The sequence below is a fragment of the Leucoraja erinacea genome, unplaced genomic scaffold (assembly GCF_028641065.1).
Source record: "Leucoraja erinacea ecotype New England unplaced genomic scaffold, Leri_hhj_1 Leri_187S, whole genome shotgun sequence".
NCBI classification, from domain to species: domain Eukaryota; kingdom Metazoa; phylum Chordata; class Chondrichthyes; order Rajiformes; family Rajidae; genus Leucoraja; species Leucoraja erinaceus.
In genome coordinates this window covers 70,001-84,895 of record NW_026576088.1, presented here as the reverse complement: position 1 = coordinate 84,895, position 14,895 = coordinate 70,001, and the positions used below count along the sequence as shown (strand labels likewise).

At 49.0% G+C, this 14,895-nt stretch overlaps 1 protein-coding gene across 1 annotated transcript in view; it reads right to left on the bottom strand.

Annotated features, from left to right (window-relative positions):
* Positions 1-14,895, bottom strand: part of LOC129716209 (dysferlin-like) — a 189,924-nt gene that overhangs the window by 108,836 nt on the left and 66,193 nt on the right. The window contains exon 20 of the mRNA XM_055666080.1: positions 7,415-7,596. Within this exon, the coding sequence (XP_055522055.1) occupies positions 7,415-7,596 (182 nt within the window). The remainder of the gene's footprint in view (positions 1-7,414; positions 7,597-14,895) is intronic.

Genomic DNA, 14,895 nt, shown 5'->3' with positions numbered 1-14,895 from the left:
TATCGTCGATATATATTATTATATATGTATGTTAGTGTGAGTGTGTATGTGTTGCACGAAACGTTATTCCATTGATCATGCATCTATATACTGTGAATGGCTTGATTGGTATAAGGAATAGTCATAAGGAATATGAGTAAAATTAGGCCATTCGGCCCATCGTGTCTACTCCGCGATTGTAATCATGTATTGTCCTTCCGCTGGCTGGTTAGCATGCAACAAAAGCTTTTCACTGCACCTCGCTACACGTGACAATAAACTAAACTGAACTGGACGTCCTCCTAAAGGGCCTGTTCCACGTGGGTGTCATTTGCGTGTTGCGCAGGTGGTGCACGAAGATTTTGTACATCCCAGAATCCTGGGGCGCCGCGCGCGACCTCGCGTCACTGCCTGCGTCAGCACGCACCATGCACGCATCACGTGCGCGTCACCATCCGAGCGTCATGCGTCGTGACGCGTAAATGATGTCACGTAAATGACGCGCAAACAACGCCCAAGTGGGTCAGGCCCTTAAATCTTCGCTGCAGACGGAGTGAAGGATGGTTCCCAGGGGGGAAATCTTCCTGCAGGTGGGCAGTGTTGATACGGAACGTTTGGGAGACGATCGTTTCACACGATTACTCTATTTATCCGAGTTCCTTTTCCATAATAACTTCACGGAAGGAGATGCAGTAGAAATGCCAGCGGTCTCCGCAGAGGGAAGGCTGTGGTTTGTTTAAACTGGACGGACAAAGTCTTCCAGGGATGGAGAGTGCGGGGGGGCGACAACTGGAGTGGATGTGGGAAAAAAGTGACGTTGTCCGCTTGGCTTCCAAAAACAGCGGAGAGAGCTTGTTAAATGGTGGGAAGTTGGGAAATGTTCTACGGGAATTGGGTGGGCTTGTACAAAGGTCAAGTTGAGTTCATTACAGCTTCATGTTTCAGAAAGAACTGCAGATGCTGGAAAAGTCGAAGGTCGACAAAAATGCTGGAGAAACGCAGCGGGTGTGGCAGCATCTCTGGAGCGAAGGAAATAGGCGACATTTCGGGTCGAGGCTGCATCTATGGACTGACGAAGGGTCTCAACCCGAAACGTCACCTATTCCTTCACTCCATAGATGCTGCCTCACCCGCTGAGTTTCTCCAGCATTTTTGTCTGCCTTTCATTACAGCTTTAGTTCAGTTTCAGTTTATACAGAGGTACAGTGAAAAGCTTTCGTTGAGTGCTAACCAGTCAGCGGAAAGACAATACATGATTACAATCGAATAAGGGGTAAGCCAAATGGAACGGAGTTGAGGAAACACTTTTTCACACAGAGAGTTGTGAGTCTGTGGAAATCCCTGCATCAGAGGGTGGTGGAGGCCGGTTCTCTGGATGCTTTCAAGAGAGAGCTGGATAGGGCTCTTAAAGAAAGCAGAGTCAGGGGATATGGGGAGAAGGCAGGAACGGGGTACTGATTGGGGATGATCAGGCTGCGGGAGTCAAGATCGTCACGTCAGCAGAGGCTCGAGGCCCATGACCGAGGAAGAACTAAGGGAAGGGACGTGAACTTTATTTCGCCTTCCAACGCAGTGAGGAATGTGAAGGAGTCACTGTGGTGGATGTTCATGTTAAAATGTGTTTTGGGTGATCTGTTACTTTTACTTGTATGACTGACCTGGCAATTGAAATTCCTCGTATGTTGCAAAACATACTTGGCAAATAAAATACTATTCTATTCTATTCTGATGACCTTGAACGGCGGTGCTGGTTCGAAGGGCCGCATGGCCGGCTCCTGCACCTATTGTCTATTGTCTATTGAGTCATAGACAAGTTCTTGATTAGAACGGGTGTCAAGGGTTACATAGAAACATAGACAATAGGTGCAGGAGTAGGCCATTCGGCCCTTCGAGCCAGCATCGCCATTCAATATGATCATGGCTGATCATCCAACTCAGTATCCTGTACCTGCCTTCTCTCCATACCCCCTGATGCTTTTAGCCACAAGGGCCACATCTAACTCCCTCTTAAATATAGCCAATGAACTGGCCTCAACTACCTTCTGTGGCAGAGAGGTCCAGAGATTCACCACTCTCTGTGTGAAAACTGTTTTTCTCATCTCGGTCCTAAAGGATTTCCCCCTTATCCTTAAGCTGTGACCCCTTGTCCTGGACTTCCCCAACATCGGGAACAATCTTCCTGCATCTAGCCTGTCCATCCCCTTAAGAATTTTGTAAGTTTCTATAAGATCCCCCCGTCAATCTCCTAAATTCTAGCGAGTACAAGCCTAGTCTATCCAGTCTTTCTTCATATGAAAGTCCTGACATCTCAGGAATCAGTCTGGTGAACCTTCTCTGCACTCTCTCTATGGCAATGATGTCCTTCCTCAGATTTGGAGACCAAAACTGTACGCAATACTCCAGGTGTGGTCTCACCAAGACCCTGTACGACTGCAGTAGAACCTCCCTGCTCCTATACTCAAATCCTTTTGCTATGAATGCTAACATACCATTCGCTTTCTTCACTGCCTGCTGCACCTGCATGCCTACTTTCAATGACTGATGTACCATGACACCCAGGTCTCGTTGCATCTCCCCTTTTCCTAATTGGCCACCATTTAGATAATAGTCTGCCTTCCTGGTTTTGTCACCAAAGTGGATAACCTCACATTTATCCACATTATACTGCATCTGCCAAGCATTTGTCCACTCACCCAGCCTATCCAAGTCACCTTGCAGTCTCCTAGCATCCTCCTCACAGCTAACACTGCCCCCCAGCTTCGTGTCATTCGCCAACTTAGAGAAGTTGCATTCAATTCCCTCGTCCAAATCATTAATATATATTGTAAATAGCTGGGGTCCCAGCACTGAGCCTTGGGGTACCCCACTAGTCACTGCCTGCCATTCTGAAAAGGACCCTTTAACTCCTACTTTTTGCATCGCCATTTTGACTGGCCTCAAAACGGGGATCTCTGGCGTCAAGACGGGACCCAACGGGTCCTCGAGTCTCCTTCAAACTTTTCCCCTCTCACCTTAAAGTCATGCCCTCTAGTATTTGATTTTTTTTTCCATCCACGGGAAACAAGTGCTGACTATCAGGACCTTTTTTTTCCAGAATGCCGCCCGGATTAGACGGCGTGAGCTACGCGGGAGGATTGGACAGACTGGGATTGTTTTCTCTGGAATGCCGGAGGTTGTGGGGAGACCTGAGAGAAGTGCGTAAAAATTATGAGAGGCATAAAAAAGGGTAGACTGTCGGTACCTTGTTCCAAGGCTGGAAATGCCAAATACAGCAGGGCACTGCTTTCAGGTCACCCCTCCAGATTCAGGGACAGTTTCTTCCCAGCTGTTATCATCCGCACCGAATCGCGGGGTTTGAATCGGCCCGTCCGCGGGGCCTTTCATCGCCCAGCGCTGCTTAAATTCAGCCGCGGGATCAAACATCGCCCACCGCCTCGATGCAGCAGTTTGACTGCCTGACCGCGGGAGAAGATATAAAACCTTCTTGTCCTCCATCACAGTGAGGAGGTGCCTGGAGCTTCACTGTGATGGATGTTTGGGTTGAATTTAGAGTTTAGAAAGATGAGAGGGGATCACATTGAAACATATAAGAATATTAATGGCTTGGACACGCTAGAGGCAGGAAACATGCTCCCGATGTTGGGGGAGTCCAGAACCAGGGGCCACGCAGTTTAAGAATAAGGAGTAAGCCATTTAGAACGGAGACGAGGAAACACTTTTTCTCACAGAGAGTGTTGAGTCCGTGGAATTCTCTGCCTCAGAGGGCGGTGGAGGCCGGTTCTCTGGATACTTTCAAGAGAGAGCTAGATAGGGCTATTAAAGATAGCGCAGTCAGGGGATATGGGGAGAAGGCAGGAACGGGGTACTGATAGGGGATGATCAGCCATGATCACATTGAATGTCAGTGCTGTCTCAAAGGGCTAAATGGCCTACTCCTGCACCTATTGTCTATTGAATTGTGTTAATTTTGTTGCTTTTTACAGACATGACTGAACGAACTTTGATCGGACTTTGCTGGCTTTACCTTGCACTAAACGTTATTCCCTTATCCTGTATCTGTACACTGTGGACGGCTCAATTGTAATCATGTATTGTCTTTCCGCTGACTGGATAGCACGCAACAAAAGCTTTTCACTGTACCTCGGTGCACGTGACAATAGACAATAGGTGCAGGAGTAGGCCATTCTGCCCGTCGAGCCAGCACCACCATTCAATGTGATCATGGCTGATCATCCCCAATCAGTACCCTGTTCCTGCCTTCTCCCCATATCCCCTGACTCTGCTATCTTTAAGAGCCCTATATAGCTCTCTCTTGAAAGTATCCAGAGGACCGGCCTCCACCGCCCTCTGAGACAGAGAACTTAGCGTGTCCAAACCCTTAATAATGTTTCAATAAGATCCGCTCTCATCCTTCTAAATTCCAGAGTGTACAAGCCCAGCCGCTCAATTCTCTCAGCATGTGACAGTCCCGCCATCCCGGGATTATTATCTGACATGTTTCAATAAAATACCCTCTCATCCTTCTAAAATCCAGAGTGTACGAGCCCAGCCGCTCCATTCTCACGTTCTGCGAAACGTGAGCCAAAGGCGGGTGAAAAGACTTGTTTAGGATAGGACATCGTGGCCAGCATGGACAAGTTGGGCTGAAGGGCACTTTTTCCAGATACGCTGCCTGACCCCATGACCCTGCGACCCGTCACGCCGCGATGGGGGGGGAAAACCACGAGAAAATAAAAGAGGAAAGCCGCAAAAATGCGAGAGTTTCTTTCCAGTGGAAGGAACCGATGTTTCAAACTATTCTTTGGAACTCGGAATAACAAGAGGGGTGTTGGGTTAGCTGTCAAAAATATTTAAACAGCAACAGTGCCAATGAATTAACACTTTGTAGGCGTCAATACCCGCACTCATTTCTTGGGGGAGTTCGCATTGGCCTTAAACCACTTACAACGTGAGACTTCACTCCAAATGAAAATAATCCCCGTGTTATTTCTTTACATTTTGCAAATTCCCCGCCGCGCAGGAATCGCTGGCATCGGCCAGGATATTCCTCTCCACACAACTTCAGTGTTGCTTTCGGCGGGCTGGCTGCCTGTTCTGACGCAGTTGTGACTCGGGGTGGAATGTTACGGGCGGGTTAGGCTCGCCGTTTCCACGTGAGAGGATTTTCCCATCGAGTGGCCCAGGTGCGGTTGGGTTACACCATGCATGGCACGCACGCCTTCAAACAGTCTGACCCACTTGGGTGTGAGCTTCAGGGAGTCACGTGTCGGAGGCCTCGTTTGGTTTACACGTACAGCGCGGAAACAGGCCCCCTGAGTCCGCGCCGACCAGCGAGCGCCCCGTACACTGCCACTATCCTACACACTGCATGGGGCAATTTGCTTTAGACTTTAGAGATACAGCACAGAAACAGGCCCTTCAGCCCACCGTGTCTGCACCGACTAGCGATGTCCCCGTACACTAACACTATCCTACACACTAGAGTCATAGAGTGATACAGACCCTTCGGCCCAACTCACCCACACCAGCCAACATGTCCCATCTACACTAGTCCCACCTGCCCGCTTTTGGACCATATCCCTCCAAACCTGTCCTATCCATGCACCTGTCTAACTGCATCTTAAACGTTGGGATAGTCCCAGCCTCCACTACCTCCTCCGGCAACTCGTTCCATACACCCACCACCCACCTGTGTGAAAACGTTACCCCTCAGATTCCTATTAAATCTTTCCCCCTTCACCTTAAACCTATGTCCTCTGGTCCTCGATTCCCCTACTCTGGGCAAGAGACTCTGTGCTTCTGCAATCTATTCCTCTCATGATTTTATACACCTCCAGCGACAATTTAGAATTTTGCCGAAGCCAATTAACCTACAGACGTGTGGGAGGAAACCGGAGCACCCGGAGGAAACCCACGCAGGTCACGGGGAGAGCGTGCAAACTCCGTACAGACAGCACCTGTGGTCAGGATGGAATCCGGGTCTCTGGCGCTGTAAGGCAGCAACTCTACCGCTGCGCCACCTGTTGGCACCAGCAGGCAAAGTCGCTTGGCTTTGGGTGCCATCTTGGTCTGCACATACGTGGCGCTTTGTACCGTCTGGAGATTGATGGGCGGAATGGCCTTCTCCGGCCCTTGTGTAATGGGGCAGCACAGTGACACAGCGGTAGAGTTGCTGCCTCACAGCGCCAGGGACCCGGGTTCCATCCCGACTACGGGTGCTGTCTGTACGGAGTTTGTACGTTCTCCCCGTGACCTGCGTGGGTTTTCTACGAGATCTTCGGTTTCCTCCCACTTGGCTTGTAGGCCAATATAAATGTAAGCAAATAATTGTCCCTAGTGTATGTAGGATAGTGTTGGTGTGCCAGGATCGCTGGTCGGCACGGACGGTGGGCTGAAGGGCCTGTTTCCGAGTTGTATCTCTTAACTCCCTCTCCCATCGGGCAAGAGGTACAGAAGTGTGAAAACGCACACACCTCCAGATTCAGGGACAGTTTCTTCCCAGCTGTTATCAGGCAACTGAACCATCCTACCACAACCAGAGAGCAGTCCCGAACAACTATCTACCTCGTTGGTGACCCTCGGACTATCCTTGATCGGACTTTACAGGCTTTACCTTGCACTAAACATTATTCCCTTGTCATGTATCTGTACACTGTAAATTAATTGATTGTAATCATAGGCTGGAGAAACTCTGCAGGTGAGGCAGCATCTATGGAGCGAAGGAATAGGTGACGTTTCAGGTCGAGGTCCTACTTCAGGCTGGTGAAGAAGAAAGGAAGAGGCGGAGACAGTTTGTAATCATCTGCTGTCTTTCGTATTTAAGAAGGAACTGCAGATGCCGGAAAATCGAAGGTAGACAAAATTGCTGGAGAAACTCAGCGGGTGCAGCAGCATCTATGGAGCGAAGGAATAGGCAACATTTTGGGCCGAAACCCATGTATTGTCTTTCCGCTGACTGGTTAAGGGCCTGTTCCACTATACGAGGTAATTCAACTGCGTTCTCCCGAGTTTCCCCTGATTCGATCTCGGAGAATTACGGTAATAGCCGTTCGTAGGTACTCGGGGCTCTCGTGAACACTCTCCGCACTGTTGAGACAAGAGCTTACCGCGTTTCACGAGTACCTGCCGTTAGCGTTACGAGCCGCCACGTGACATCCACGAGCTCCGACGTACCCGCTACGTACATTACACAAGCTCGAATCAGGGGAGAACTCTTGAATTACTTTGTACAGTGGGACAGGCTCTTTAGCAAGCAACAAAAAGCAACCCCTGAGATGCTGCCTGTCCCGCTGAGTTACTCCAGCTTTTTGCGTCTATCTTCGGTTTAAACCAGCATCTGCAGTTTCCTTCCTCCATTTCACTGTACACGTGACAATAAACTAAACTGAAACTACACTAATGCTGGAGCACAGTGGAGTGCGATGCTGGTACTTACATAGGTGTCCTTGTCGTAGAGCTCGACTACGATATCCGGGGGGCTGCTGGCCATCTCCTCCTCGTTGCCGAAAACCTCGATCTCGTGGAAGATGAGCGTCTGGTCCCAGGTGGGGTTCAGGGTGCCCCTGATGGTGACCGTGGTCTGGCTCTGGTGGAGGAAGGAGACCACGGCATAGGGGTCTGTAACGAGAAGACAAACAGACACTCCGTCAGAGGGTGAGACTGGGAAACAGGTGCCGACCTTCAGAATGGACTCCAGTTTCAGTCATAGAGTCATAGAGTGATACAGTGTGGAAACAGGCCCTTCGGCCCAACTCACCCACACTGGCCCAACAATGTCCCAGCTACACTAGTCATAGAGTGACACAGTGTGGAAACAGGCCCTTCGGCCCAACTCGCCCACACTGGCCCAACAATGTCCCATCTACACTAGTCATAGAGTGATAGACAATAGACAATAAACAATAGGTGCAGGAGTAGGCCATTTGGAGCCAGCACCGCCATTCAATGTGATCATGGCTGATCATCCCCAATCAGTACCCCGTTCCTGCCTTCTCCCCCTATCCCCTGACTCCACTATCTTTAAGAGCCCTGTCTATCTCTCTCTTGAAAGTATCTATTGAGTGATACAAGGTGGAAACAGGCCCTTCGGCCCACCTCGCCCACGCTGCCCCAACAATGTCCTATCCGCACTAATATCACCTGCCTGCGCTTGGTCCATATCCCTCTAAACCTGTCCTATCCATGTACCTGTCTAAATACGGTTCAGTTGAGTGGAATTCTTTGCCACAAGAAGGTTGTGGAGGCCAGGACAGTGGATATTTTTCAGGCAGAGATAGATAGATTCTTGATTAGTACGGGTGTCAGGGGCTGTGGGAAGAAGGCAGGAGAATGGGGTTGAGAGGGAGAGATAGATCAGCCATGTTCCAGAGCAATGGGGTCACAGTTTAAGGTTAAGGGGGAAATCTTTTAGGACCGAGATGAGGAAAACATTTTTCACACAGAGAGTGGTGAATCTCTGGAATTCTCGGCCACAGAAGGTAGTTGAGGCCAGTTCATTGGCTATATTTAAGAGGGAGTTAGATGTGGCCCTTGTAGCTAAGGGGATCAGGGGGTATGGAGAGAAGGTAGGGATGGGATACTGAGTTGGATGATCAGCCATGATCATATTGAATGGCAGTGCAGGCTCGAAGGGCCAAATGGCCTACTCCTGCACCTATTGTCTATGTTTCTATGTTGCTATGAATGTTTTCAAGAGAGATTTAGCTCGTATGGCTAACGGAATCAAGGGATATGGGGAGAAGGCAGGAACGGGGTACTGATTTTGGATGATAGACACAAAATGGTGGACTCAGCGGGACAGGCAGCATCTCTGGAGAGAAGGAATGATGGAGAGAAGGAGAGATGCTTTCAAGAGAGAGCTAGATAGGGCTCTTAAAAATAGCGGAGTCAGGGGATATGGGGAGAAGGCAGGAACGGGGTACTGATTGGGGGTGATCAGCCATGATCACATTGAAGGGCCAAATTTTTTGAATCACATTGAAGGGCACCTATTTTCTATGTTTCTATGTTTCTATGATTGAATGGTGGAGTAGACTCAATGGGCTGAATGACTTAATTCCACTCCTATCACTTATTCCTGGGATGTCAGGATTGTCTTATGAAGAAAGACTGGATAGACTTGGTTTATACTCTCTAGAATTTAGAAGATTGAGAGGGGATCTTATAGAAACTTACAAAATTCTTAAGGGGTTGGACAGGCTAGATGCAGGAAGATTGTTCCCGATGTTGGGGAAGTCCAGGACAAGGGGTCACAGCTTAAGGATAAAGGGGAATCCTTTAAAACCGAGATGAGAAGAACTTTTTTCACGCAGAGAGTGGTGAATCTCTGGAACTCTCTGCCACAGAGGGTAGTTCGAGGCCAGTTCATTGGCTATATTTAAGAGGGAGTTAGATGTGGCCCTTGGGGCTAAAGGGATCAGAGGTTATGGAGAGAAGGCAGGTACAGGATACTGAGTTGGATGATCAGTCATGATCATATTGAATGGCGGTGCAGGCTCGAAGGGCCGAATGGCCTACTCCTGCACCTATTGTCTATGTTTCTATGTTGCTATGAATGTTTTCAAGAGAGATTTAGCTCTTATGGCTAACGGAGTCAGGAGATATGGGGAGAAGGCAGGAACGGGGTACTGATTGTGGATGATCAGCCATGATCACATTGAAGGGCCAAATGGGCTCGAAGGGCCGAATGGCCTACTCCTGCACCTATTTTCTATGTTTCTATGTTTCTATGATTGAATGGCGGAGTAGACTCAATGGGCTGAGTGACCTAATTCCACTCCTATCACTTATGACCTTTTCACTGTACCTCGGTAAACTAAGCTAATCCGCCAGGGTCTGTCTGAGTGAGGAGCAAAGGCCATTCAGTCTTTTATTTAGCTTGAAACCAGGGAGGTATTTGTGAAGGGAGTAATATGAATCCTTTACTCCATCTGAGGTCAGCATGTTGGCGCGGCAAGAGAGTTTCCAGTGGGTCCCAGTTGGATAGGTTTTCACAATGAGCTACAATATCTGCATTGCTGAAAACCGCTGGGCTGCCGGGCTTTTGGAAATGACCTGGACTGTGAGCAGACTACACACCACGTTCCCGATCACTGCCACGGGCTGCAGTGCAAAGCAAACAAGCTGGGTTTTGTTTTCAAAGCACAAACTTTCCTTTCCAGAGCCTGACCTTTCCAACAAGCTCTGTGTGTGAAGGAACACCTTCAAACCGTTCGGTTCAAACTGAAGGCAGACACCGAATGCTGGAGTTACCCAGAGGGACAGGCAGCATCTCTGGACTGAAGGGGCGGGTGACGTTTCGGGTCGAGGCGTTGAATTCAGTTCAGTTTAGTTTAAGAGATACAGCGTGAAAAGAGGCCCTTCGGCCCACCGAGTCCGCGCCGACCAGCGACCCCCGCTCACTAGAAACATAGGAACATAGAAACATAGAAAATAGGTGCAGGAGTAGGCCATTCGGCCCTTCGAGCCTGCACCGCCATTCAATGTGATCATGGCTGATCATCCAACTCAGTATCCTGTACCTGCCTTCTCTCCATACCCCCTGATCCCTTTAGCTACAAGGGCCACATCTAACTCCCTCTTAAATATAGTCAATGAACTGGCCTCAACTGCCTTCTGTGGCAGAGAATTCCACAGATTCACCACTCTCTGTGTAAAAAATGTTTTTCTCATCTCCTAAAACGGAAGGGCCTGTTTCTGTGCTGTATCTCTAAAGTCTAAAAGACTTCCCCTTATCCTTAAGCTGTGACCCCTTGTTCTGGACTTCCCCAACATCGGGAACAATCTTCCTGCATCTAGCCTGTCCAACCCCTTAAGAATTTTGTAAGTTTCTATAAGATACCCCCCTCAATCTTCTAAATTCTAGCGAGTACAAACCGAGTCTATCCAGTCTTTCTTCACATGAAAGTCCTGCCATCCCAGGAATCAGTCTGGTGAACCTTCTCTGTACTCCCCCTATGGCAAGAATGTCTTGCCTCAGATTAGGAGACCAAAACTGTACGCAATACTCCAGTTGTGGTCTCCCCAAGACCCTGTACAACTGCAGTAGAACCTCCCTGCTCCTATACTCAAATCCTTTTGCTATGAATACATTTACTAACACTATCCTGTGTCAGGTCACAGTGTCAGGCGTAGCCTTGCTACGGCTACCATGTAGTCTGTTACAACCTGCGGGACATGCTCATCCTTCATGGAGAGTCTGCTTATGAACTAATGGCTGGAAAGGCGACACAGCCACGCACTGTGGAAGCGAAGGGCCAGTCAGAGCACTAAATATGACACGGCCATCCACTGAGGCCAAGAACTCTCCAGCCATGATGACTTTTTGTACCACTACCGAGGTCCTTCTGCAGTTGTACAGAGCCCTAGTGAGACCACACCTGGAGTATTGTGTGCAATTTTGGTCCCCTAATTTGAGGAACGACATTCTTGCTATTGAGGGAGTGCAGCGTAGGTTTATAAGGTTAATTCCCGGGATGGCGGGACTGTCATATGCTGAGAGAATGGAGCAGCTGGGCTTGTACACTCTGGAGTTTAGAAGGATGAGAGGAGATCTCATTGAAACATATAAGATTGTTAAGGGCTTGGACACACTAGAGGCAGGAAACATGTTCCCGATGTTGGGGGAGTCAAGAACCAGGGACCACAGTTTAAGAATAAGGAGTAAGATGAGGAAACACTTTTTATGTCTATGTTTGGTTTGAACCGGCTTCCACCGCCCTCTGAGGCAGAGAATTCCACAGACTCACAACTCTCTGTGTGAAAAAGTGTTTCCTCGTCTCCGTTCTAAATGGCTTACCCCTTATTCTTAAACTGTGGCACCTGGTTCCGGACTCCAGAGTGTACAAGCCCAGCCGCTCCATTCTCTCAGCATATGACAGTCCCGCCATCCCGGGAATTAACCTTGTAAACCTACGCTGCACTCCCTCAATAGCAAGAATGTCCTTCCTCAAATTAGGGGACCAAAACTGCACACAATACTCCAGGTGTGGTCTCACTAGACTGCAGAGGGATTATGGGGAGAAGGCAGGAGAATGGGGTTAAGAGGGAGAGATAGATCAGCCATGCTTGAATGGCGGAGTAGACTCGATGGGCCGAATGGCCTAATTCTACTCCCCTCACGTTTGACCTGATAACTAAAAAAGCAAACTAACCTAAACTATGTACAGAAGGCAGTGGAATGATTTCATAGCTGCGTTATTCCCTGATGAATGGGGCCTTTGATCAGGTCAGGATACCCCGAGGTACTTTAGCCAGTGACGCATGTCTTCAGGCTGTAACCGCAGCTCCAGTGAAGGAAGATCCTGTAGCCAACAGGCAGCACCCACTATGCAATGTCCCACAATCCAAGCACCTTCACTGCTCCTGCCCCCACCCTCCTTCACAATTCATTCTCCTTCCAACTCTCCCCCCTCTATTTCAGTCCCGGTTTAGTTAAACATAGAAACATAGAAAATAGGTGCTCCAGTACTCTCCTATGCTCCATGCAAAATGACGAGAGGCATAGATAGGGTAGACAGTCAGAACCTTTTCCCCCAGGGTGAGAATGTCAAACAATAAAGGGCGTAGCATTAAGCTGAGAGGGGCAAAGTTCAAAGGAGATGCGCAGGACAAGTTTTTTTTTACACAGAGGGTGGTGGGTGCCTGGAACGCGTTGCCGGGGGGTGGTGGTGGAGGCAGATACGATAGTGGCGTTTTATAGAAACATAGAAACATAAGTGCAGGAGTAGGCCATTCGGCCCTGAGCCAGCACCGCCATTCAACGTGATCATGGCTGATCATCCAAAATAATAATAATAATAATAATAATGTTTTGTTTATAGGGACAGTGCATATTAATTAACATTTGCATGTAAATATGCGAGATTGTAGCTAATCAGTAGCTAATTTCCGTCTCTAGTCCCAGGCAAAGGTAGGTGAAGTGTCTTGCCCAAGGACACAATGACAGTACACACTCCAAGCAGGATTAGAACCGGCCACGTTCAGGTTGCCAGCCGAACACTTAGCCCATTGCGCCATCTGTCACCCTGATCAGTACCCCGTTCCGGCTTTCTCCACATTTCCCTAAATTCCGTCAGCCCGAAGAACTAAATCTAACTCTCTCTTGAAAACATCCAGTGAATCGGCCTCCACTGTCTTCTGTGGCAGAGAATTCCACAGATTCACAACTCTCTGGGTGAAAATGTTTTTTCCTCATCTCAGTCCTAAATGGCCTACCCTTTCTTAAACTGTGTGACCCCTGGTTATGGACCAAACCCCAACATCGGGGAACATGTTTCCTGCAGGTTTAGTTTAGTTTAGAAATACAGCGCAGAAACAGGCCGGTCGGCCAAAGGGGTCAGCGCCGACCAGCGATCCCCGCACGCTAGCACTATCCAAGGGATAATTTACTTTTATATCAATAATGCAATTATACACAAACTCTGTGCAGGCAGCACCCGTAGGCAGGATGGAACCCGGGTCTCTGGCGCTGTGAGGCAGCAACTCTACCGCTGCGCCACCGTGCCGCGCAGTTAAAAACAACATGTCTTCTCATCTGGGCGGTGTCCTCCACAACTGAAATTCGCCCCAGCTCACTGCACATCAAAGCACAGTAAACCCTCGTTAAGTGTGGTGTTGCACTAAACGTTACTCCCATTTGCGTAGGAAGAAATTGCAGAAGCTGATTTACACTGCACTTAGACACAAAAGGCTGGCGGAACTCAGGCAGCGTCTCTGGAGAAAAGGAAAATATGACGTTTTGGGTCGAAACCCTTCTTCAGACTGATTACACCCCTCTGTTGCTCCCCTTATCCTGTATCTGTACACTGTGGACGGCTCGACTGTAATCATGTATTGTGTTTCCATGGACTGGACAGCACGCAACAAAAAGCTTTTCACTGTCCCTCGGTACATGTGACAATACTAAACTAAACTAAACGTTATTGCCGATTGTCCACTGTACCCAAGTAACCGCTGCAACAACTTAGAGGTCACTGTGAAACAAGTTACTTTCAAATATAAAGTTATTTTTAGCATATTTTTGTTACTGGAAGCTTAAAAATACTAAAGGTTGTTCGTTACATTATTTTAATAGAATCAATTGGTGATCCATGTGATCGCTTGTCAATTTCAATGCCTTGTCAATTTCAATGCCTTGTCAATTTCAATGCCTTGTCAATTTCAACACCTTGTCAATTTTCAATCTCTCCCTGCACGGGAGACCCGACCTTTTCTTGTCGGGTCTCCGTTGTCATTGGGGCTGCAACGAGGAGCGGCCTCCAACAGGAAGAGACCGGGGACTCTGGTGCCGACGACTCACCGTCGCCGTCGCGGGGCTGGCAGAGTCCAGAGCAGGTGGAGCGGTGGAGGAGCGCTGCTGCTGCTGCTGCTGCGGCCCGACCGGAGAGTCGGAGGCTTCAACGGCAGGTCTGTGGACGGCGGCACCGGGAGCCCGTGGGTCCCTGGAGGGAGACCGCTTTTCAGGGCTCTCGCAACGGCGACTTCCCCCGCCCGAGTTGCGGGGTTGAAGAGCTCCAGGAGCGGGGCTTACATCACTGCCCCGCGCGGCTTGGAATGGCCGCGGGACTCTGCGAGCGCACGCCGGGGGCTCTAACACCAAGAACCCGGTGTGCGACCTTGCACCACCCGGCGTGGCTTTAATGGCCGCGGGACAATCGCCATCGCCAGCCGGAGGCTTTGACTTTGACTCTGACATCGGGGGGGGGGGAGAGAGTGCAGTGGAGAGATAAGTTTATTTGGCCTTCCATCACAGCAATGTGATGGATGTTTATGTTAATTATGTTGTGTCTTGGGTCTATTTGTTTGTAATGTATGGCTGCAGAAACGGCATTTCGTTTGGACCTCAAGGGGTCCAAATGACAATTAAATGTATCTTGTATCTTGTATCTTGAATTTCAATGCCTTGCCAATTTCAAT